General features: G+C 33.3%; 2 protein-coding genes across 3 annotated transcripts in view; one reads left to right on the forward strand and one right to left on the reverse strand.

Moving 5' to 3' along the window:
• LOC134252356 (putative N-acetylated-alpha-linked acidic dipeptidase) overlaps positions 1-27295 on the forward strand; it is a 69077-nt gene that overhangs the window by 17803 nt on the left and 23979 nt on the right. The window contains exons 2-3 of one of the 2 annotated variants that reach the window (XM_062734822.1): positions 11332-11472; positions 26000-26282. In XM_062734822.1, the coding sequence (XP_062590806.1) occupies positions 26001-26282 (282 nt within the window). In that variant the 5' untranslated portion in view covers positions 11332-11472; position 26000. Of the gene's footprint in view, positions 1-11331; positions 11473-25138; positions 25366-25999; positions 26283-27295 lie in introns of those variants that run through there. The other variant, XM_062734813.1, reaches the window with a different exon arrangement.
• LOC134251663 (tripartite motif-containing protein 2-like) lies at positions 852-1904 on the reverse strand. Its single transcript, XM_062734071.1, has one exon. It carries the CDS (start codon positions 1902-1904, stop codon positions 852-854), a length of 1053 nt encoding a protein of 350 aa, XP_062590055.1.

Genomic DNA, 27295 nt, shown 5'->3' on the forward strand with positions numbered 1-27295 from the left:
ATGCATTGACTAGAAGGGAAATTACGTCACGATTAATAGATACGTGGTCACCAACACTCTAAGTGAAAATTACTGCATTTGCAACCTAAACTGAGCGGTTTCGATTTTTCAGAAATTCTCAGGGCCAAATAAGGCCCAAAGTGGCTCTTGCTCTTTCCTTTTGTTACATGGTTTAAAGACATGTTACTTGTATGAAATTTATTAGCTCACCTGAGCCAAAGGCTCAAGTTAGCTTTTTTGATCAAAATGTGTCCTATTGTTATTTGTTGTTATCATTATAATAGTGCCTTTTCTCATCTTCTACAGAAATACTAGGCCAATTTCAACAAAACTTGGCTCAAAGTATCCTTATGTATATATAGAGGGGATTCAAGTTTGTTCAACTTGAGGGCCATTGCCCTCTTCCGATGGGAGATAACAAAGAAATTGTGAAAATTTGGTGGGTGTATTTAAAATTCTTCTTCACAAGAACCAGTTTCTTGACATAATATAGATTCAAGTTTGTTCAAATCAAAAGGGTAGGGTGGGGCCACAATGGGAAATCAAAGTTTTACATAGAAAAATATAGGAAATATCTTTAAAAATCTTCTTCTCAAGAACAGCAATGCTGTGATTGGTGATAATAATATGAATTATCCTTAGGTATTGTAAATTCAAGTTTGTTCAAATCATGACCCCAGGGGCAGGATAGGGCCATAGGAGCAATCAAAGTTTTACATAGAAATATACAGAAAGAATCTTTAAAAATATTTTTATGAGAGATCAAATTATAACATAAGAAAATAGAGAGAAAAAATCTTTTCAAGAAGAGATTAAAAGCTTTGTTTAGACCTATTGAACAAATGATTGGTTCAAATTTCCTGCATATACTTGATTTTCTTTACTTGTTTATTTCTCTCCTGAGCAACAAATAGATTGTCATTTGTATCTACACACAATCCATAGGGATATTTCAGTCCACAGTCTAGGTAACAAAGGAACTGTCCATCCTGGTGTAGGATGTGGACACAGTGATTGTGATAATCAGCTACCAGTATGTGACTCTGACTGTCTGTGGTAATTCCTCTTGGTATATATGATCGGCTGTTTGAAGAAAGTGTATGTCCAATGTATCTAAATCTCAGTTTCCCAGCCAGATTGACCACCACTACTGCTTTAGCTCCTTCATCAGCCACACAGATATCCTGATTCCTGTTCTCAGTGACATATTTTGTAGTTGTGTCAGATGAATAGGATGAATAGAGAGGATGACCCTTACCATCAAACTGAATGGTTTGTTTCTCTTTGGAGCCAAAGTAACGAACAAGTTTTGACCCTCCTTTGTTTTCATAACTGCTGATGACAACAAGAAGGTCACCAGAAGAGGTACCACAGATATTGCGGGGTTTCCCTTTCTTAAATTTGATCAAAATCTCCATCTTTTCATTATTCACAATGTATATAGTATTATCAGAAGGATCAATAAAAACAAGATGGCCTTTTTTTGTTACTGCTACATCAGTGGGGATGCTCCTTGATTTTGTTGTGATTGAGTTGAGTAGAGATCCCTTACTGACTCTGTAGAGTTTCATTGTGCTGGAATCTCCTCTTGTCCAGAGCTTTTCATCACTCTGATGGACTAAACTGTATAGGCTTATTTTATACCAAGTGTGTATGGTATTGATGATCTTTGGTTTATCAAGCAGTTGTTTGACTGGAGGACAGCTGTAACCTTGGCTTTCTGATGTTAGTTCCCCTGGTGATATATTCCCAAATAGGCTTCTAAGTTCTCCTTGGATTGTCCCTGGCGTGAATGTAGGAAATGACAGTGCAAGGTTCTGTGGAAGTTTTCTGTATTTAACTACATTAAATTTAATGCCTAACAGTTCTGAAAGGTCCTGAGAGTGTATATTCACAAGATTCATTTTCTTAATTTGATCCCTTATTTCAGAAATTTTCTCATTAATTTCATCCAGCTGTCTCCTAAGAGTTTTTAAATGATTGTTTTTAATTGCATCAACTTCAGCTTTAAGTTTTATGACAAGTTTGTCAATTTTTCTGTGCCAATCTTCTCCATGATTTGTAATGGCCTATGAGAGATCTCCATATCCACTTTCTAACTGCTCTATCATGTTTTCAACATCAGATGCAATTTCTTGGTATTTTGGATATAAGTCATTAATTAATTCATTTTTCTTTTTGAGGATGTCTTCCTTCTTTTTATCCAGAAATTCCAAAATTTTTAAAAAATGATGACCTGAATGTCGATCAGATGTAATGCAATTGTTGCATACAGGCATACCACATTGTTTACAGTACATTTCACATTGCTCTTTTTCATGAGATCTACATTGAGGGTATCGTGGAATTAATTTTCGAGATGTAAATTTTACAATCTCGTGTTTTTTCTTTGATTCTTCAGATGCCATGTGTTCACCAATACAGGCATTGCACATTTTGACATGACATGTATCACAGCAAACCTGTACCGTTTCATTCTTACAAAAGTCACATAGTTTCAACTTCTGAGCTTGAGTATATGGTTCCTTGACTGGAATAGGGACCTCTGAAATATAGAGACAAAATTCAGCAATTTGTTTATCATTAAAGAGTTACCAAAAAAAAAAAATTATATACACTGGTTTTTTTAGCTCTACTGGTCAGAGACCAGAAGAGCTTATGCGATAGTAATGCGTCCGTCGTCCGTCCGTCTGTCTGTCTGTCCGTCTGTAAACAATTTTTCAAAATGCTACTCCTCCTACAGTTTTGGTCTGATTTCAATATAACTTGGCACACAAGTAGACTACACTAAGATACATAATTCTTTGTATCGGTTTTTGATTTCGATGAACGGTGTTGCCGTGGTTACTAAAAATAGAAATTTCTGTGAAATTCTTTCAAAATGCTACTCCTCCTACAGTTTTGGTCTGATTTCAATATAACTTGGCACACAAGTAGACTACACTAAGATACATAATTCTGTATATCGGTTTTTGATTTCGATGAACGGTGTTGCCGTGGTTACTAAAAATAGAAATTTCTGTGAAATTCTTTCAAAATGCTACTCCTCCTACAGTTTTGGTCTGATTTCAATTTAACTTGGCACACAAGTAGACTACACTAAGATACATAATTCTGTGTATCGGTTTTTGATTTCGATGAACGGTGTTGTTGTGGTTACTATAAATAGAAATTTCTGTGAAATTCTTTCAAAATGCTACTCCTCCTACAGTTTTGGTCTGATTTCAATGTAACTTGGCACACAAGTAGACTACACTAAGATACATAATTCTGTGTATCGGTTTTTCATTTCGATGAACAGTGTTGCCGTGGTTACTAAAAATAGAAATTTCTGTGAAATTCTTTCAAAATGCTACTCCTCCTACAGTTTTGGTCTGATTTCAATATAACTTGACACACAAGTAGAACACACTAAGGTACATAAATCTATTTATCAGTTTTTGATTTCGATGAACTGTGTTGACGTGGTTCTAAAAATAGAAATTTCTGTGAAATTCTTTCAAAATGCTACTCCTCCTACAGTTTTGGTCTGATTTCAATGTAACTTGGCACACAAGTAGACTACGCTAAGATACATAATTCTGTATATCGGTTTTTGATTTCGATGAACGGTGTTGCTGTGTTTACTAAAAATAGAAATTTCTGTGAAATTATTTCAAAATGCTACACCTCCTACAGTTTTGGTCTGATTTCAATATAACTTGGCACACAAGTAGACTACACTAAGGTACATAGAATAGTGTATCGGTTTTTCATTTCGATGAACAGTGTTGCCGTGGTTACTAAAAATAGAAATTTCTGTGAAATTCTTTCAAAATGCTACACCTCCTACAGTTTTGGTCTGATTTCAATGTAACTTGGCACACAAGTAGACTACGCTAAGATACATAATTCTGTATATCGGTTTTTGATTTCGATGAACGGTGTTGCTGTGTTTACTAAAAATAGAAATTTCTGTGAAATTATTTCAAAATGCTACACCTCCTACAGTTTTGGTCTGATTTCAATATAACTTGGCACACAAGTAGACTACACTAAGGTACATAATTCTATGTATCGGTTTTTGATTTCGATGAACGGTGTTGTCGTGGTTACTAAAAATAAAAATTTCTGTGAAATTCTTTCAAAATGCTACTCCTCCTACAGTTTTGGTCTGATTTCAATGTAACTTGGCACACAAGTAGACTACACTAAGATACATAATTCTGTATATCGGTTTTTCATTTCGATGAACAGTGTTGCCGTGGTTACTAAAAATAGAAATTTCTGTGAAATTCTTTCAAAATGCTACTCCTCCTACAGTTTTGGTCTGATTTCAATATAACTTGACACACAAGTAGAACACACTAAGGTACATAAATCTATTTATCAGTTTTTGATTTCGATGAACTGTGTTGACGTGGTTCTAAAAATAGAAATTTCTGTGAAATTCTTTCAAAATGCTACTCCTCCTACAGTTTTGGTCTGATTTCAATGTAACTTGGCACACAAGTAGACTACACTAAGATACATAATTTTGTATATCGGTTTTTTATTTCAATGAACGGTGTTGCTGTGTTTACTAAAAATAGAAATTTCTGTGAAATTATTTCAAAATGCTACACCTCCTACAGTTTTGGTCTGATTTCAATATAACTTGGCACACAAGTAGACTACACTAAGGTACATAATTCTATGTATAGTTTTTCACTTCAATGAACAGTATTGCCACGGTTACTAAAAATAGAAATTTCTGTTTAATACTCTCAAAATGCTACTCCAAATACAGTTTTAGTCTGATTATAATGTAATGTGGCATGCAAGTAGACTACACTAAAACATAAAGAGACTTAATCAAGGATCATTTTCTATTAATTGCTGTTGAAAAGTTTCAATTCCCAACTGCCTAAGTACTTTTCTCTTCTTTTGCTATAAGTACAAACCAGTAGAGCTTCAGTCTCGACAGAGACTTCTGGTTTTAATAAGTCCAGTAATATTAGAGGTAAGAGTTTACATTCATGAACAAGGCAAGAATGAAGTTAGTTTTGATTCAGAAGATGTTGCCTAGAAGTTTTTTTGATGGTATCAGACATTTTGAAACAGAATTTTTTAGTTGTGTTTTCTGAACAGACTATTATTTGAAGTTTGTCTTTTAGATAAAATATGAAATCATTCAGGGCTTGGTACATAAACCAAAATTTTTCAAGAATATGTGTACATATTTCTGATTGAAGATTAAAATTCTAGATTAAAACTTTACGAAATTAGAAATATAAATTTTTTTACATTAAAAAAAATTGATTTTTACCTGACTAAAGCTAGACTGCACTGGTCGAAGTCCTACCAGCCAAGATAAAATTGCTGAACATGACCTGTATTACCTACCTATGTTTTATTCTCCTTAGTGAAAATGGTATTTCTGTACAATATCATTTATCGATCTAATTTTCTATGCTGTTGACAAATTAAGAAGAGTGCTTATTTGTGACTGTGATTAATTAATTTAAGGTTTATTGACCATCTGATAAGAGAAATAACTCCAACAAGGATAAATTACTGTCTTTTAATTCCTCTAGAAATTGCCAAGTTTAAATGTCAAAAAAATTATGTGCATTTTGATATTCATTAAATTAGATTTCTAAGAAAAAATCCATGTAAGTGACCAAAGGTTAGTAGAGTATGCCAGGGAATCAACACTAGTTGGAAAAGTGCCTGGGATAATTTATGCATAAAAGGCTTTGCCCGTTATGCAAATTATCCCAAGTTTCCAACTATTGTTGACTTCTTAGCTGGTATACTTTAATTCTCAAAAGGGAAGTTTACTGATTGCACTGGTCGTTGTCCTACTGTATGATGCAATGGAAGTCTTTTTGACTGAGATATTCTTAAGCTTTGTGTGTTAGGCCATTCCAAGTTTTTTCTATGTTTAGCTTCCGCGTGCGCCTTGGTTTTTGACGTCCCATGTCAGAAACAAGAGGCCCATGGGCCACATCGCTCACCTGAGCACTGTGGCTAGGCAAAGTATAAATTGGTTTATTATTGAAAAGGTAAAATCCAAAAGTAGTCCCATGAACAATCATGGATTTCTATCTTAGAGAAGAAGATTTTTAAAGAATTTTCCTATATATTTCTATGTAAAACTTTGGTCGGCCATTTTGGCCCCGCCCTACCCCTGGGGGTCATGGTTTGAACAAACTTGAATCTACACTACCTGAGGATGCTTCCATATAAATATGATGAATTATGGCTTGGTCATTCTTGAGAAGAAGACTTTTAAAGAATTTTCCTATATATTTCTATGTAAAACTTTGGTCGTCCATTTTGGCCCCGCCCTACCCCCGGGGGTCGTGATTTGAACAAACTTGAATCTACACTACCTGAGGATGCTTCCATATAAATATAATGAATTATGGCTTGGTCATTCTTAAGAAGAAGATTTTTAAAGAATTTTCCAATATATTTCTATGTAAAACTTAGGTCAGCCATTTTGGCCCCGCCCTACCCCCGGGGGTCATGATTTGAACAAACTTGAAACTACACTACCTGAGGATGCTTCCAAATAGATATGATGAATTATGGCTTGGTCATTCTTGAGAAGAAGATTTTTAAAGAATTTTCCTATATATTTCTATGTAAAACTTTGGTCGGCCATTTTGGCCCCGCCCTACCCCCAGGGGTCATGATTTGAACAAACTTGAATCTACACTACCTGAGGATGATTCCCCATAAGTTTCATCTTTCCTGGCACAGTGGTTCTTGAGAAGAAGATTTTTAAAACATGCCACCAAATTTTCATTAATTGCCAATTATCTCCCCTTGAATGAGGGCGTGGCCCTTCATTTAAACAAACTTGAATCCCCTTCACCCAAGGATGCTTTGTAGCAAGTTTGGTTGAAATTGGCCCAGCGGTTCTTGAGAAGAAGTCGAAAATGTGAAAAGTTTACAGACAGACGGACAGACAGACGGACGCCGGACAAAATGTGATCAGAAAAGCTCACTTGAGCCTTCGGCTCAGGTGAGCTAAAAACAAACAGAATCAGGAGTCCAAAAATTAATTATTCAGGTCAAAAGACTATATGCGGTATATTGCATATATTTGCCCCCACAAAAGACAAATTTTGAAAACTTCCTGAAATGTGCTGAATTCAATAAATTGTATGAGAAATATTAATTAACAGAAAATATTATAGTGTCAAAGCAGTGAATTCACAATTTTTGTTTTTATGACGTCACAAACTATCCTTTTTCAAAAAGAGGACAAAATGGACAAAATTTCAACAATTTTAGCTTTAAAATTTATAGAGCGCAAGTTTGTTCAGGAACAATATTGACATATTTCATTGATGTTATCATTCTACACATTATATCAAAATATTGATCCTGAACACACATGCGCTCGGTGACTTTTACTCAAAATATCTACAAAATATGTACATTTTTCTGTAAAATTCATAAAAAACTGAAATTTACGTCATGTTTGTGACGTCATTACGTACATATGGCGTCATTACTTATGAAAATATTCAGTGCTTTGAAGTCAGCATATATACTCCCCTGTTTAAGAACTTAATTAAATATATCTCCATCAAAGTTTGATTTGGGGGGCAAATATTGGTTATTATCGAATAAAGTTCTTTGCAATATCTCTAAATATTTGTATATTTCATTATTGGAATAGTTTCAGTATTTAAATATTTTGATTTTGCTGAAGAAAATAACTTTCTTTCAGAAAAATAGATAAATGAAATCATATCTTTTGAATTACCGGGGTATGTGTTTCAATTTTTTTTGACTTGTGTGTTTTTATGCGAATAGGTAGCTAGGTTTTTGAAAGATGGGTGGACGCTAAACAGAGAAAAAACTTGGAATGGCTTATTGACTTTTCATGTAGGCATATTTCATAAAGTGTGTATTTTAAAGCAATATGAGCTGCATTTTTGAAAATTTTATTTTGCTGTTAAAATGTGTTATTTTGATAAAATTGTATGCAACTTAAATCTTCTTGATCAATCACACTAAAATAAAGCAGAAGAAAGACTTTTATATACAATCCAATATAGAGTTTTATATAAGAAATCATTATAGTATAGGACAACAATAATGTAATTTTGATTCATCAAAGCTTATAAATAGTTCTTCCATCGCAAATATGAACAACAGAAGTTTATTAACATTTAAAAGTTTAAAGGCACCAATGATATACTCAATATTTGAATTTCTTGCTGCCCTATATCATATTAATCTCTATAGCCTCATTGTGACATCACTTTAGTGTGAGTTTTATGGTGTACATTTTTATGTGTGAATATACACAACAAGAGGCTCATGATGGGCCACATTGCTCACCTAAGCAGATTGGCTAGAAAAAAAAGAAATCAATTATGTATTGAAACAACCTGATTAAAATCAGATCCTTTATCTGCCCACATAGATCACTACACAAGGATCTGAAGAAACCCCATTCAGGATTTGAACAAATTTGAATCTCTGCTTCCTAAGGATGATTCCATATAAATTTCACTAATCTTGGCTAAACTGTTCTTGAAAAGAAGATTTTTAAAGATTTATATATTTCTATGTAAAACTTTGACACTACACCATTACCCTGGGGACATGATTTGAACAAAATTAAATCTAAATTATGTCAGAAAGCTTTCAGATTAATTCATTATACCCCAGCTACTTCAGAGTGGAGGGTATACTGTTTTACTTTTGTGTGTCCGTCCGTCTTGCTGTGTGTCTGTCCGTAACAAATTTTTGGTCGCAGTTTTCTCAGCAACTTATACTCATCACATATGCTTGAAATTTTAATACCATCTTTTCTGAGGCATGGTTGCATAGATTTTTGTTCAAATGCAATGTCAACTTCCAGTTTATCCATGCGTCTGTCTGTTTCATACACAACAATTTTTTGTCACAGAAAGCCTAGATAAAAAAAATCTGCATACTTTGTTGAGTCATGCCATATGGTTGGATTTATTTTATGTGAATCTGATGTCAACTTCCTTTTTATCCCTGCATCTGCCCTTAACTGAACTTGTGTATATTAACATGATCATAGTGTACATGCATGTATATTCACATCAGAGTGCAGGTATTACTAGTGACCATATGCTCAAACACTTCTTGTTTTTTCTAGCCCAATAGGCCAAAGAAACAAAAGAAGATGCCTTTTATATCTAAACTTTTCAAAAATTAACTGATTTCTGTTTTCCCTATAGGTGAGCAGTGTGGCCTATAGGCCTATCGTTATAATTTTCTGCTGAACTTGCAAACGAAATTTGAGATATTGAAAGTTCTCTGGATGAGGCAACTTTCTCTGAAGGTATCCAATATTAGTAAGGAAACAAATTTGTTTACTTGATTTTTAGCTCTACTGGTCAGAGACCAGAACAGCTTATGCGATAGTAATGCATTGGGCGTCTGTCTGTCTGTCTGTCCGTCAGTCTGTCTGGCTGTCTGTAAACAATTTTTCAAAATGCTACTCCTCCTACAGTTTTAGTCTGATTTCAATATAACTTGGGACATAGGTAGACTACACGGAGATGCATAATTCTATTTATCAGATTTTGATTTTGATGAACAGTGTTGCCATTGTTACTAAAAATAGAAATTTCTGTGAAATACTTTCAAAATGCTACTCCTCCTACAGTTTTGGTCTATTTTCAATATAACTTTGCACACAAGTAGACTACATTTGGATACATAATTCTATATATGTCTGTTTTTGATTTCAGTGAACATTATTGCAGTGATTACAAAAAATGGAAATTTTTGTGAAAAACTTTTAAAATGTTACATAATGTACATGTACTTCAAGTAAAGGTTTAGTCTGACAATTAATATAATGTGGTATTCAAGTAAAGGTTTAGTCTGACAATTAATATAATGTGGTATACAAGTAGACTACAATGAGATACATAAGTGTCTTTTTTGTTTCTTTGATTGATGAATGATGTTGCCATGGTGACTAAAATTGTAAATTCTGTAAAATTTTATTTAAAGCTACTCCTACAGTTGTAAGTCTTATTTCTGTGAAATACTTAAAAAATGCTACTCCAAGTAAAGTTATAGTCTGACAATAATATGATGTGGCAATAATATAATGCATTACAAGAAGACTACAGTGAGATACCTAAGTGTCTTTTTTTGTTTCTTTGATTTGATGAATGATGTTGCCATGGAAACAAAAATTGTAAATTCTATAAAATTTTATTTAAAGTTACTCCTACAGTTGTAGTCTTATTGCAATTTTGCCACAAAAAGAAAATCAATCAAGGACTATTTCTCTCTTAATTCCTTTGTTATATAAGTACAAACCAGTAGAGCTGCTGTCTCGACCGAGACTTCTGGTTTTTTCTTGTGACTGTAGTCTTAAGAGAAGGAAAGCTACCATCAATTATCTCCAAATGAAGATCTCCTAGTCTCTCCTAAATTGAAGTGAGAGTTAATTGCAGTCTTCTTACCCAACATCATCAGCACGCATGTATTTTCTGAAGCTAAAAACCCAAACTTTAATGGGTTTAGGGTCATAATTATGCTTTGTTCCTCGCCAGGCATCTTTTGAATTCCATCTGACAATACCAGATTTGGGCACTCTCTTGACACACTGTTTCTTTATGTATAAAGGAAGTAAAATTAATTGGTGTTTCCCCGGAAGAGAGATTAGATTTTTTTTTTTTTCAAGGAACTTGTTATTTTTGATAGATCTTCCTTAAGAAAATTATAACTAAGGAATCAGTGATATTGATTTGATTTTATTATGAAATTTATTTTTCTACATTTGTAAAATTGCCAGAGATATCTACGAGTTATAGACATTTACAAAGCAATCCATGTTGTTCAAATAAAACAGATTTTGTGTTGATTTTTCTCCATTTTGTATATTGGTTGTTTAAGCTTCTAGAATTATGTAAGACTTGATGTAACAAACTCTAAGGCAGTAAATATCTTGTGAATTTTTAGATGTACAGCCATTTTTTCTTATCAATACAGTGATATTTTGTAAAAAAGCACTTAATTTGCTTTTACAAATGTGTCACTGAATAGTAATAAAAAAAAATTACAAGTGCAAACATGGTAATGAACTTGAATATAATTATAAATTATTGGCTTAAAAAAATGTCTTTAAAAAAAAGAAAGAAAGAAAAACAGACTCAATATTTCTTAGATTTTAATGATAAATTCTTGGTCTAGCTATAAGATTGATGTGCTCTTATTAAGAAAATTCATGCAATTTCAGTCTGATAGCACTTGTATTAAAATAAATGCTTTTAATGATTTACAACAGGAACTTTGCAAAAAATTAAGATCTTTTTCTTGTAATAAGAATGGTGCTTTGATATTTTGCAGGGAAATGATGTGAGAGATTCATTTGACTTCAGCAAGACGTGCGATCTTCCATCTGCTATGCAATACACACTATGCAAGATATTCTAAGCAGTATTAAAAATTCCAAATTCTTCCAAAGACACGTTTTCAGTAAAGAAAAAGGTAAGGATTTCTAGGAAATTATGTGGCAAGTGGAAATTTAAAGGATACGTCATACATATTTTTTTTTTTTTTTTAAAGTTGTATGCTGGGCTTAATCTGTTGTTTGAAAGAATTAAATATATTTTTTTATAATTTAATTCTGGTTGTAACGCTGTGTTTGATTGGATAAAAAATTTACTTTATATCGTATAAAATGGGTTGCCTACGTCACAATGACTTGCGTCAAAAACGTATCAATCCGCCTGACGTTAAATTCAAATTTTGCCCAAATTGAAGTCATTTTGTTAGAACAATCATCTTTTTTTCTTAAATCAAATGAATGAAAATAAAATTATAAGGAATGAATTTAATAGGTACCCATTTTATACAGTATAAACTGGGTTGGAACAGTTTATGCTTTTTTATAAACCGCTTCGCGGTTTATAAAGCGTAAACTGCCCCAACCCAGTTTATACCATATAAAATGGGTAGCTATTAAATTCATTCCTTAAGTAAAAGTAACAACACCCCCCCCCCCCCCCAACCCGTCATTAATACTTCAATCATGAGGTTTATAGTCACTGTAACTGTGCCTTAGCAATTTGGATTATAGTTAGCTCTACTGGTCAGAGACCAGAAGAGCTTATGCGATAGTAATGCGTCCGTCGTCCGTCCGTCTGTCTGTCTGTCTGTCCGTCTGTCTGTCTGTAAACAATTTTTCAAAATGCTACTCCTCCTACAGTTTTGGTCTGATTTCAATATAACTTGGCACACAAGTAGACTACACTAAGATACATAATTCTGTGTATCGGTTTTTGATTTCGATGAACGGTGTTGCCGTGGTTACTAAAAATAGAAATTTCTGTGAAATTCTTTCAAAATGCTACTCCTCCTACAGTTTTAGTCTGATTTCAATATAACTTGGCACACAAGTAGACTACACTAAGATACACAATTCTGTGTATCGGTTTTTGATTTCGATGAACGGTGTTGCCGTGGTTACTAAAAATAGAAATTCCTGTGAAATTCTTTCAAAATGCTACTCCTTCTACAGTTTTCGTCTGATTTCAATATAACTTGGCACACAAGTAGACTACAATATGATACATAATTCTGTGTATCAGTTTTTGATTTCGATGAACGTTGTTGCCGTGGTTACTAAAAATAGAAATTTCTGTGAAATTCTTTCAAAATGCTACTCCTTCTACAGTTTTAGTCAGATTTCAATATAACTTGGCACACAAGTAGACTACACTAAGATACATAATTCTGTTTATTGGTTTTCGATTTCGATGAACTTTGTTGCCGTGGTTACTAAAAATAGAAATTTCTGTGAAATTCTTTCAAAATGCTACTCCTTCTACAGTTTATGTCTGATTTCAATATAACTTGGCACACAAGTAGACTACAATATGATACATAATTCTGTGTATCAGTTTTTGATTTCGATGAACGGTGTTCCGTGGTTACTAAAAATAGAAATTTCTGTGAAATTCTTTCAAAATGCTACTCCTCCTACAGTTTTAGTCTGATTTCAATATAGCTTGGCACACAAGTAGACTACACTAAGATACACAATTCTGTGTATCGGTTTTTGATTTTGATGAACGGTGTTGCCGTGGTTACTAAAAATAGAAATTTCTGTGAAATTCTTTCAAAATGCTACTCCTTCTACAGTTTTAGTCAGATTTCAATATAACTTGGCACACAAGTAGACTACACTAAGATACATAATTCTGTGTATCGGTTTTCGATTTCGATGAACTTTGTTGCCGTGTTTACTAAAAATAGAAATTTCTGTGAACTTCTTTCAAAATGCTACTCCTTCTACATGCAGTTTTAGTCTGATTTCAATATAACTTGGCACACAAGTAGACTACAATATGATACATAATTCTGTTTATCAGTTTTTGATTTCGATGAACGGTGTTGCCGTGGTTACTAAAAATAGAAATTTCTGTGAAATTCTTTCAAAATGCTACTCCTCCTACAGTTTTAGTCTGATTTCAGTATAACTTGGCACACAAGTAGACAACACTAAGATACACAATTCTGTTTATCAGTTTTTGATTTCGATGAACGGTGTTGCCGTGGTTACTAAAAATAGAAATTTCTGTGAAATTCTTTCAAAATGCTACTCCAAATACAATTTTAGTCTGATTATAATATGAATGTGGCATGCAAGTAGACTGCACTAAGAACATAAAGAGACTTAATCAAGGATCATTATTCTATTTATTGCTGTTGAAAAGTTTCAATTTCCAACTATTAAGTACTTTTCTCTTCCTTTGCTATAAGTACAAACCAGTAGAGCTTCAGTCTCGACAGAGACTTCTGGTTTTTTGTTATACTGAGTGAGTGACTGTCCACAGAAAGTTGTCAAGATTGAATTGAAATGTATTAATACATGTACCTGTAATATTTATCTATAAGATAAGATAAGATAAGATTTATTAATACCAATTTGGGGCCCATCAGGGCATACAAGTAATAAGGAAAAAAAAACATACAAGCAGAAATTCAAAATTGATAGCAGTAACTAACAAAAGATAAATGATGTTACAGCAGTTGGGGATTACAACATACATAATCAATATACTGTAAATAAAAGTTTGTTTAAAGTATTTCTATATATTACTCTTTTGTATTTATTTGTTTCTTTGTTTAACATTGCATAATTTGCTATTTCTTATTTTAAAGATATTGATTAAAAAATTACCCAGCTTGATAAGCAACATGTCATCTTCATTAGACATAATCCATAAAAATTTTTCTTTATTTGTTAAAGTATAGAAATTTTTATTACTTTTAGCAATAATATTAAAAAAGTCATCTCTATCATGCTTATATAATGGACATTCAATCAGTGAGTGTATCTCATCTTCCACACAGTTCATGTCGCACATTCTACAAATTCTTTCATTTCTTGCAAGGGTGGTTTGCTCTCCAGCAGAGTTTAGTTTTTTTTCGTACCTTCCACTTTCTATTCTGAGGTTATGTGAACTCACTCTAAATTTGCATATAATTTTTCTTTGTTCAAAATTTTTTGATAATAAATACTTTTCAATTTCAAAACTTCTTTTTATATAGAAATATGTTGTAAGTTTACCCGATAGACAACCATCATCTCTTTGTTTAAACCAATATTGAAGGAAATCTTCTCTAATAATTTTTTTCAGATGTTTCTTTAAAGTTATTAGTTTCATTGATTTACATCTTGACAAATCTATGCCCATTCTGTTACAGAAATATGTTACATTTGAAAACTAACTATTTACATTACAACTGTCCAAGATAATGCTTTCTTTGTATGCACTGTATAACAAAGAGTCTATATGCATAGCTCTGCACAAGCATGGTTGGACTTGGTATGGGGCCATCAGCAATTCTACAATTTGGTTATAACAAATTGGTTAGAATTAGACTTACAAGTTGACTATTGGATCATTAAAAGCGGGGTCCACTGTATGATTAGTACATTAAACTAATAATGTGTGAAACGAAAAACACTAAATTTGTGTTGTTCAGAAACGTTTAAAAAATACAGGAATTGATTTTATTTTACTGCACATGCTATACAGAGAAAAAGAATTGCTCAAAATGGATCCAAAACTAATTTTTTAAGGTATTAAAAGGTTTGACACCAGCCCTCTGGTATGGAAGCTTTTTGACATAAATCCTCAAATTGGCGAAGAGACGTCAGTGATTTTTCTGTAAATCCAGTGATTCATTATTCAGCCAAAGATTTTTTTTCCAAGTTCAACATTTTCTGCCTGCATAATAAGTAGCTCAGACAAGGCCTTCTCCATTTAGTAAGACATGAATCTAACTGGATTGTGCTGTATGGCTTTGACTGGCAGTTTTTGATAGGTCCTAATTGAATCACAAATTTGATTAAGTGATGAATAGATATTTCTGGTGCTGGCCTGCTTCAGACAGCTACTGCGGGCTGAAAAGTGTTCACCAACTCCATTACAATATGCTTTTATTTTGATCTTGTTCTGTATGCAATGTTCAAATATTTGGCAGAACTGTCAATACTTGAAACCTTTTTAGCATACCTGAACAAACTGAAGTTCAAGTGGGGTTTGTTTGCTGTGTGTCGGTCAGTCCTTGTTATACGAGTACCTGGTACCTGTAAATGGTAAAATTTTCAGCATATCATGTCTTTGTTTTTTACATGGTCTGCTTACTCAAGCATCAAAATCAAAGCAGTGTTCAATTGAATGCTTTATGAACCATGACATGATTATGCAATAACTTTCTGCTACCAACCATCACATCCTAAAATTTTTTGGATGATGCTTGAACGAAATATATGGAGATAGCGATCTAAGTATTCAAGCTCAAATGTCCATAAAACAATACAAAATTATATAGGGCGGAGCAAACATGCACCTCTAAAACATCAGAGTTGGTATCAAGTGCCATGGAGGTGTGAGCATCCCCTGTCGACCAGTCACACCAGCCGTGTGCTCCTTGTAATGATGGTAAATTGCTGCATAAGTAAGGGAAGTTGAAAAGTTAAAATCATCATGTTTATCATAAAGCTTGGTTGTTAGATTAACATGAATGTCTTTTTCAAGTAAAATATCCAAATATGAAGATGTGTTAGGTTCTGTGGTATCTTTTATCTCAAGCTCACCAGGATATGAATAACCATTGTTAATTGAAAATATGTCGTTGATATATTTAAATTCGAGTTGAAGGCCACAGTAAGGTTTTTTTTTCCACATATAAGATTTTGGAAAAATTCTGCTTCATATGAATACAATAATAGGTTTGCTAATAATGGGGCACAATTGGTACCCATGGGAAATTCAAAAGATTGTTGGAAATGCTAAATTTGGTAGAATTGTACATGTTGTATACCAGAATTTTTTTAACATACTATTGCATTTTCTACTGATGTTTTTTTGTTGTTGTAGTTTTGGTTTTGCTTTTTTGTTTGGAAATTAATTTCATTTTTTTTGCCTAGATGTCCTTGCTCAAAAGTACAGTTAGAATCAAGGAAAACTTAGGCAATTATGAATCATTGATTATTTGAAACTTATGGATTCAAGATTAGTAATAATAAAATAGTGTTAGTGTTAAATCAATTAAGGCAGACCCTACATCATTATTGCTTTGTTGTTAGGAAAAACTTTTCCATTTAAGTTGGATTAAATTCATATAAAATGTACTTTAATTTTAATCAAAGCTGTAAAAAATGGACAGTTACGCAATATGGGAGTCATTAGGAAACATAATGGCTTTTGACTAAAAACTGTTGTCATTTCCAATCTGTAATTGACTCGAAAAAGCCAGAAATTTACAAGTAATTGTCTGAAAGTCCACATGAGGCTTGATGTTTGTGCAATTCTATGTTCAGGATTATGTTGTTTGGTTCTTCAAATAGTCCTTCCGCACCCTTAAAAGGTCATTTCCACAGTGTTATTTTGATACAATCAAATTACAGAGAACAGTTAACAGTTAAATGTTTGTTGGTAATGAAATAAATGGGGGAAAGATAATTTATGTACAAATCATTAGATTAATTGCAAGAATGAGGTCATTCAAAGAAAAGAGGGAATGAAGCATATCATGCATTATTATGCTTCCTGTCAGTTTGTCTCTATATAACCCATAATTCCTACTATTCTCGCATAGTGGTCTAAGGATTTATATAGCGTTAACGAGGCTGGGGGGTGGCAGCCATTTTCAGACTATTTCTATCTCCTTTAAAAGGAGAGCTCCATATAAAGATAAAGAAAATGATCAAAATTTAAAACTAAAATTTATGATTTTTTTCTTTGTCAAATGAAAGTTGACAGCTTAAGATACCATATCTAAAAAAATAAGTGAAATCTGGTGGTTACTTTGTGGTTAAATTGTTGACCCTCCAGCCTCCTTAACATACTATGCCGAAATAGTGCACGGCTTTATTTACTGAATAAAATTCTTCAAAGCACATGCTGGGGATCGAACTCAGGACCATGAGATTGCCAGTCGGATGCCTTATCGATTACGCCACAGAGACGATCACTGATTGGTAGAATTTTGTTAAATATATAAACTTAATTTATACAATTGACACAAGAAGGAGAAAATAGACAAATATTATTTGAAAACAGTTATATTATTCTAAGGAACTTTAGATTAATGTGTACAACAAACTTTCAAACTAATTACATACAGATCGTTAGATGAACTGATTTCATAGGGTCATATGACGCTTGATTGAAGGAATTGTAAAAGAAAATTATCAATGAGAATCGACATCTGCAAACAAATAAGGCTTACTAACAAAACAGAAAATAAAGATGAGTTGCTTTGGGACAGAAAATCCCGACTTATTTAGAGAAAATACTAGTAACTAAAATAACTAAGCATGCAAACAATTTTAGCATGAAGATTTTGAATGAGTTCTTACGAGTGCGCTGTGTAAGCACCGATATTTTCCGGCTCGTGCACCATGTGTCAAACCCTGCCTACTATTTAGGCATATAAGTAAATGCATAATGCAACACTATTATATAAATATTGTAAAGTTGGCCCCTGTTTAATGAATGTGTGTGGAGGTGTCTATGAAAAAAAAACAACATTAGTAATAATTTACGGGTACTTGATTAAAAAAGGATGAGAAAAGAGGTCTTTTTAGGATATACTTAATTTCCATGCCCCATCCCACTTTAATTATTCTATTTGTTTAGTACTTTCAGACATACAGTGGTAGAAATATGGATAAATTTGACCTTGACCTGTAGCTGGGTGATGAACCTAAAAAAAAAGTATTTGACAAAACAGTTACAAGTCTTGCAAAAAGAAAAAAAAGAAAGAAAAATTTTACAAGTGTCGAGGCTTATTTCTATCTTTAAGTTATTACAATAGCTATATAAACCAGACCTGTTCATGTGGTACATCTGTGCAAGTTTTATGCATTGAAAGCATAAGTCTGTAAATCGCCTCATTTGATAGAGAGCTACATTGCAAGATGCAGTGACTAAAATTGAAAGGAAATGGGATTTAGCTCCTGTCCAGTGAATTGCATAGAAGTAATGTACATAGCACTATATTTTGTATATATATACATGCAGCATATGTCTAATGCAGCAATTTTGAAATAAACCATATTTGGAGTGTGCCCCAGAGGGGAATATTTCTTCCACTAGAACATCTTCAGTTGATGTTTGGATGCAAGACAAAAGCATATATCTTGTATTCCCTTCCTATATAATAATAAAAAAAAGAAACAGACTATCTTTATTTGCTGCATGTTCCAGATAAACATGAAATGTAGACTTGGTAGTTTTTATGAATTATCAGTTTCTGTTAAGAAGGACTCAGGAATATTATATTGATCATCTATCAGAACCTCTTTTTAAATGTGACCAAATTAAGGGCTCAGTGATTTATTATTTGGTGGGGGATATAAAGATTGGAGATAGTTTAGTGAGTGGTGACAAGGACCTGGGCTCTCAGTTGAGATGTGAGATAACATGAGTTCTGTGCTTATTCTGAGGGGAGGGAGTCGGGTGTTTGGAATCAGTTACTCCAACAACAGGCCAGACAGTTACAGGTATATACTGATAAATTTTTATCGATGTAAACAAAAAATTGTATGCATAGATTGACCAGCATAGTTTTTTGGAATTTTTATTTTTATAGTTGAAATTCATTAATGATCAAAGCTTGAAATATATTTTTAAAAAAACTTTTTATGATGTTTAGAATTTTTTCCTACCAGGTATTTAATTGCCATCATCATTTTAACCTATACAAATTTTTTTTGTCATTGTATAGAACTTTGAAAAACTTAGGTGAAAAACTGAGACTTTTGCTGCTAAACGTATATTCATTTTACTTAAGGAATGAAGCTGATTTCAACTTATGTTATCCGATATAACATAACTTGGGGCAGTTTACGCTTTATAAACCACTTCATAAACCGCGAAGCGGTTTATAAGAAAGCGTAAACTGCCCCAAGTTTTGTTATATCGGATAACATAAGTTGAAATTAGCTTCATTCCTTATAATTTAATTTCTATATAGATAATGAGACAATTATTTCCCCCGGAAAAGGGCTTCAAAATGAGCATTATTTTAAAAGTAACGTCAAGCGGAGTAATACGTTTTTGACGTAAATCATTGTGACGTAGGCAAGTTATGTTATACAAAATGTTATATGTTACTCTGAATGATTCAGCCAATGAAATTGCTTGATACAAGTGAAATTAAATTATTTACAGGTATAGCATGTATGTGGATGTTAATATTTTCATTTTGAAAGAAAACAATTTTTCTATCTAGCTGCCCTTAAGTCAAGATAAAAAAAAATTGGTTTCTCTTGTAAAATAATTCTAAAGATTCGATATGATAATTCTGAGGCAGAAAAAATATAAGCAAAGTGTGTTTTATAGTTTCAATAGGCTTGCATTATATGATTTTTATGCACCCTTATTAATAGATCGGGGCATATATTGTTTTTGTACTGTCTGTTTATTTGTTTGCCTGTTTGTCGTTCTGTCTGTTGTCAACTTTAACCTTCGCAATAATTTTTGAACCGTTAGAGATAGTGACTTAATATTTGGTATGTATACTCCATTAATTAAGCTCTTTAAAATGACACCAAGGTCAATGACCTTGTGACGTTGACAGTGACCTATATGGTAAAAATAGTTTTTCGAACTTTTGCCATAACTTTTAAACCATAGGAGATAGAACTTCATATTTGGTATGTTTACTCCACTAATTCAGTTCTTCCAAATGACACAAAGGTCAATGACCTTGTGCCCTTTCTTGTGAACTATATGTTGAAAAAAAGCTTTTTTGAACTAACGCCACAACTTTTAACCATGGAAGATAGAGATTTCATATTTGGTATGCATACTCCACTAATTCACCTCTTCCAAATGACACCAAGGTCAATTACCTTGAGACCTTGAATGTGACCTGTATGCAAAAAATAGCTTTTTCGAATTTTGTTGCCGCTGGGTGCTTCGTGTTTCACAAACACATCTTGTTTTTTCTTATTTTAAATTTTGATAACTTAAGTTTAACAAAAAATGAAATCCATTCTTTAATTGTTCTTTAATTCTTCTTTAGAATAATTTTGTAAATTTCAAAAGTCACTATAATCATCTCTCTTGTGATCCATATAGAAAAGGATAATTTCTACTGCTAGAAGTTTGTGCAATTTAAATTCTTCAAAAGCGCCGTTCATAAATTTTTGCACTTTTGAAGTAATTTGTAAATTTAAGCAATTTTAGTTGTCCTAGTCATGGCAAAGAAAATTGCTAGACAGTCAGTACACATAAATGGATTTTCATGTAAAATGCACATTTATATTGCATATTTTGCAACAATGATGGAGTCTGTTTAGTTAAGGAACGCGTACATTAAAAACCCGTTTTTGCACTTGATATGATTAAAGAAAGTGTTTGTTGGGTATCACAAACATTAATCACAAACATCATTGTCATTAATTTTTATTGCTGTTCGAAATTTGATGGCTCCAACTTCAGAAGTGATAACATGGAAACAATATCCAACGAGAAAGCCTTTCTCGGATCATTCTCCATATCCAAGGCACCATTCAATTCTCATTTTCTCCCAAATGATTCATCTTTCATTACCTGTGCATTGATTTTAATTGGGGATTCATTTCGCAGATAATTAATGGTGTGTACAATAGTTGATGAATATTTCAGCAGTTCGATGCCTTAGTCCCATTGTAGCTATTGTCTTTCCCCTGTTTACTTGCCCATTTGAACACCATTCCGATGTGATGGCCTTTTGATTGCTGAAGAAATGTTAAATTTCCATTTTTCCTTGATGGGTTCAGAGATTCCCACTTAATATTGTTCTATGTTTAGCTTTTTAAGCATAAGCATTAATTAGAATTTCATTACTTTACTTTAACAGAATTCGGTCAAACAGGTACATGTATCAATGAATTGATGCTCTTTAGATAGTTATATTTGATGCTCTCTCAGTATACATTCATTAATAAATTTTTAGAAAATTGGATTTTTAATACTTTAATTCAATTTACTGTTGTTAACATGCATTGGTATAGTTTGGTAAGATTTGTCTTAGGATAGCTCATTGTTAGAGGTGCTTACTTATCAAGAGTTAAAACAATTTTGATGCAAAGTTATGGACCAAATTTAATTTTACACACTTTATCCTACCTCTACAAAGATGAGCTTATGCTATGTCTGCCACATTGGCTTTAATATTGGCATCCCAATTATGGAAGCAAACTCATTCCCAAATAACTATCACCATCTAGGGATGGGCACTAACAGACTTCAGATGCTAGATTTGACCTACGTTTTCAAGACAGGAGGTCAGGAAAAGTTCTAGGAGCAAGTTCCTTCTCAATTACTAATAACTATGTGCTCTGACTGCACCAAGCCTATTAGAATGATGCATCATTGGATGAACACCACCAAATTTGCTTTAGATACTGTCTCTGACCAGTTGTCTTCAAGATGAGTAATTATAGGGGGAAAAGTATGGAAGATGGAAGAAGTGCATGCTCAAGGAAATAAGCCCCCTTTGGACCAACTTGCATCATGGATGATGCAACTAGGATCCTACTGGTTGGAATTGACCTCTACTTTCCAAATGAGTTCTCGGATTTAAAATGTTTGAGCAAGTCCATTCCTTAGGAAGCCATACCTGTTTCTAAGTAGCATGAATTATTACCTATAGAGATGGACACTATACTTGACTTGCTATGGAGACTGGAGCTGACCTACATTTTCATATATGTCTTCTCTTTCATGGGTCATCTTCTCCAGAACCATTGGGCCAGGTTCTTCCACCAAAGTTGTCACAGAATGTTCTAAGATAAAAAAGATTCATTTTTTCAAATGAAGGACCACATACATGTATCTTCCAAAGGGGGTTATTAAGAAAAGGTAAAAATTGGGTAGGTTCATTCAAAAATCTTCTTCTCCACTGAGACAGGAAAGATGAAACTTGTATAAAAAGCTTCTTGATATGGTGTGGATTCAGGTTTGTTCAAATCATGCCCTATGTGGATAGGGTGGGACCACTTCGATCAATCAAACTTTTCCATTGGTATATATTTAATAAAAATCTGTAAAAAATCATCTTCTAAGGAACAACATAGGTAGTGTATTCTAGATAACTCAAAGCAGGACCTCTTGATATTGATGTGGAGACATTGAAAAACATTCAAAAATACTGAAAAATCTCTTTTATATGGAAGTATCTCCATGTTGTGAATGTTGAAGTCTGTTCAAATCTTCATCACTGGGGATAGGATGGAGCTACAGTGGGCAATAATAGATTTATAAAGAATACATATGGAATTTTTTTTAAATGGTATACAAATGGACTTACATTAAGGTATACAATGTATATACTTTTGTATATTTGTTTGACAAATGTTAAAAAAGGCAGTGTTCCTCGATACTGATTTTTGTCCAGTTTTAATAAAACTTGACACACAGAGTCTTCTGGTAATCCAAAGGTCAATATTTTCTTTATTTGAACTGCTGTAGATTTACAGTAATATTTGTCTCCCTTCTTAGTGAAAAGAAAAAACCCAGTAGAGGTACAGACTTAGCAGAGACTTTGGTTCAATTTTGCAATGCTCTGCATAAGAGGTGCTTAATGCAATTTGTCTTTACATGAAATCTTACCTAATGAAGCCTCATATTTTGGCACCAAGAAATGCAAAAAAATAATGAAAAATCAATTTTATATAACAAATGACAGATATTGCAAAGTGATTTTGGCTGTTCTATTAAGTGATCTTTGAGATTTACTATAATAATGTTTTACTTAATAAGTGCAATTCAGGTTCAGTAGAGTTCTGCTTTACTGATGTACATGTATATACCCTTTGCATGGTGCTTTTGTATGGTAAAACTATTATACCAGTATTAGAGTAACAGAAAGTCAGGCTTAGCTACTGTGAATATCATTGTCTTAACCATATGTTCATTATCTAAGTGTCCAATAATTCTTCTTGAGCAAACACTTTAAAGTGCCAATCCGAACTGTTAATTAAGCATATCTGAAGGAAAAGGCTATTTTCTGTAGAAGGTGGATTCACTGGTAAACATGCAACTATGAATTTAACCAGCAAAGTACAATCCCTGATTGCTCTACAGAAATTGATGTTATAGAGGTGTTGCTGAGCCAAAGAGGTAAGCCATAAAAAGAGTGATTTATTTGCTCTCCAACTAAATGTCTTATTTCATAAGCAATTGAGCTTTTCACACGTCTTTGAAGGTTTTGCAATGCCACTTTATATTACTATGAGTTTATTGATTGTGCATTATCCCAGTGGAATTAATGATGTTTGTATGACCAATTTACATAATAATGCAACATGCATTATTCACACTGAAGGAGATTCAATGAATTAAGACCATTCTTCATCCAAAAACAGCACATTTTATGGCTAGATCAAACCTCCAATGATAGAGTAATGGCAACAGGAAATTAGAAACTTGGGATTGCAGAGATTTCTTATGGCTTTTAAATGCAAGTAAACCATGGTCCACTTAATAATTCTGCTGACAGATTGACCAACACAACTAATGGGATGATAGTAAACTTAATGTCACTTGTCACTGATTTTCATTTCCCTCTTACTGGCGTACAAGACATGCACCAGTATTGTTTTTAACGTGGAAGTGTAACTAGCAGCTTATGATGTCATACCATCCTAGTAATGTCACTAACCTAATGATGTCATACAGTATTAGTAATGCCACTAGGTAGGATGATTTAGAGGTGTCATGATCAGTTTTTAAAAGCCCAGGCCACTTTTCAATGAAATGGGTTCTCATTTTAATCAATGTCTGGGCTCACTCCCCCTACCAAGGATATAAGATTCTGTATTTTGATTTGCCATTACCCCCACAACACCCACCCATTCATCTTTGATGTCCCCTCGCTTAGACGCCCCAAAACAATTTGCTATTTTTCAAAATATTTGCTTCTTGATACCGGTATATTCCTTTTTTTCTTTCTGAATTTATTGTGTGTGGATAACTATGTTGGATAGGTGTAAGCATCCTTTCTTCAATTAATTGCAAGCTTTCTATTTGTTAAGTAAATTAAGAGAATATTTTTTTTTGTTTTCTGTTCATTTTTCTAAGTGTATGAATTGAATGAATTTTTGGTACTTTAAGGGAGGCATTCTTAAACAATGATTAATTGCTTTGAAAAATGAGTAAAATGAACAAGTTAAAAAGTGTTGAACATCTAAAGTTGTTGTAAAACAAATTGTAATAAAATTGTCTGTATTGTCAGGAAGTAAATTAAGGTAATGATGTTGTCTCTGCCTTAATTTGAACAGAATTGATTTTCAGCCTGAAGTATTTTTAATTGAAATTAGCAATCTAAAATTGCCTCTAGTTTTTTCCCCCCACTAAATTGGTTTTAACGTATTCTCTGGTCAAATATTGTCGGAGCTTCCAGACTACCGAATAAAGCCTATAGGCTTTGTTTTCTCTTATTATGGTGTGTGCTGATATGATAGACAGTGCCAATAAATTCCCCCACGAGAGTTAAATCCCATTTCTGGAAATATCCTATTAAAGTTCATGAATATTCACATCAAAAAAAGAAAATGATTGCAGTGCATTGTATTTGTTGGCATAACATGTCACTATGCTCGTATCGTTGTTGAACAAGAATCATAGATTATTGGGAAATCTTGCAAGAGGCAGAGCTTTAAGGTAGCTAGGCTCATCCTTCCCCTGCAATGTCTGACTTTTGTTGCAACCAGAAAGATGTATGAAAGAGAGCAGGGCTGTCTGGCTCAATCAATTGAACCCTGGGTGATATATATGAGGTCGTGATCTAATAAGGGGAGATAATTAACTTTGTTCCTCTCGGATGAATCATTATGACGACTGAATTGGTGTCAGTGTTTTCTGACAGGTGAGTTGCAATGTGGTTGAGTTTACAGGTTTCTCTTGTAAAGTTAACAATTTTTTATCTGTTTGGAATGCTCCGGCAGATTTCACTGTTTTTCCTTTCTGTATTACTTGTCAGATAGGGTAAAATATGGAAACAAGTGCATTTGAAACTATTAAGGTTACAAAACTTTTAAAAGCACAGGGATTAAAAAAAATAACTTTGTTGCAATTGTGAATTCATTATAAGCATGTTCACTGTAACCATGATTTACTATTATATTTTTTCTTAAGTTTTTGGAATGAATTCATGAAAGATAATGGTGTTGTATTATTCATGGTATATATATGTACCGGTATATATAATACAGTCAAACCTTATTAGTGCATGCTTAATGGAACAGACGAAAAACCTCTAAAATGTCCAAGATTTCTGATATCAATATTGAGACTAATATTGTGACATTTAAACACAGTCCCAATTTCACCAATTGAGTGTAAATTTCACACAGTAGGTGTGTGTCTTTTGACAGGTACTTTATTGTGTGAACTAATAACCATCTTCAAATTAGCAGTGTTCAAGATACCCAAGTTCTTTATTTAAGCCGCCAGAAATAATATCAAACATTTGAGTGACACTGTAAATTGTTACATTTCAGGATGCCAATAAAGGGGAAGTATGTGGCGGGCAGACAGGTGTCACGGTGGGATGCGGAATCTGACAACGTAGACATTCAATACCGTCACTTCGACAACCCAGCGTCTCCCGGACTTGTGGAGTTCTTCTCTGGCAGGAAAGGAAACGTCCTCAAAGTCCTGCTTCTTGTTGTCTGCTTCTTTGTCGGTCTTATCATCGGTTACGTCATAAGAAGAAATATACATGAAAAATACATTGCTCCCTTAAACACACCTACACCCATGCCCATTCCAAGAATTTACCAGGTGAGCAAAAAGTTCTGAAATGTTTTCATTTTCAGGTTTTCAGTTTGTGGAGAAATTGAGAGATTCATTAACCTTATAAAGCTTCATACAAAGATATACAGTCCACAAGCATTTAATAAAATGATGATTATATTTTTTTTAAGTCCAAAGCTTTGTATCTTTACTTTTTTCCTGATCTGACATTTGAAAAACAAATTTGAAATGCCTCCTAGTATGCTCCAACTTTCTTTCACATCATCAAATAACCTTAGATCATTTCCTTTTCTTTATCAATTTTCAAAAAAAGAATAACAAAAACTAGAGGTACTGTGAGCGATGAGCTCACTAAATGATACCCCCCGCTTCCCATATGGTTATAACTGGTGAAAAAGTCCATGTTTTCCTGTGGCCGGGAAACCCAAAATATGTGTCGGATCAAAAAGTAAAATAGGAGGTGCACAATGGCAATATGTAATAAAGATTCTGTGAAAGTTTCATCAAATTTCATTCAGTGGTATGAGAGGAGTTGCGGATAAGAGATGGGTACCCCAAAGCGTAACAGACGGACGGACGGACAGACGGACGGACGTACAGACGGACGGACGGAATTAACGATTACTATATACCCTCCCGCTTTTCAAGCGGGGGGTATAACTAACATTGAAATTATGAACTATTGTTTAAAAGTCTGCCTAAAGCAATAATGAGCTCAAGATTGGAGTTCTTGTACCTATGGGATTAAAAAACTCTAAAATAAAATCAATACAGCATGATGTACACAATGCATCACTGTAAACTGTAGATCAAATTGCATCTGCTGCACAATTTTCTTCATTCTATGAAACTACAGAGAATTTATTACTTTTACTTTGTATGTCATGTCTCAGCTGTCTTTGCATTAACCTTGAGATTTCTTAGTTTTGTAAAGAAGCCTATTTTCTCAAGGATAAGAGACATGGAGAAATATTACTTGAAAGAAAATTGACAGAAGACAAATATACCAGTAGCTGAACCTGGTCCCTGTTTTAGGATTT

This window comes from Saccostrea cucullata, unplaced genomic scaffold (genome assembly GCF_032062105.1).
Source record: "Saccostrea cucullata isolate Sc308-1 unplaced genomic scaffold, CSIRO_AGI_Scuc_v1 ctg1, whole genome shotgun sequence".
Lineage (NCBI taxonomy): Eukaryota > Metazoa > Mollusca > Bivalvia > Ostreida > Ostreidae > Saccostrea > Saccostrea cuccullata.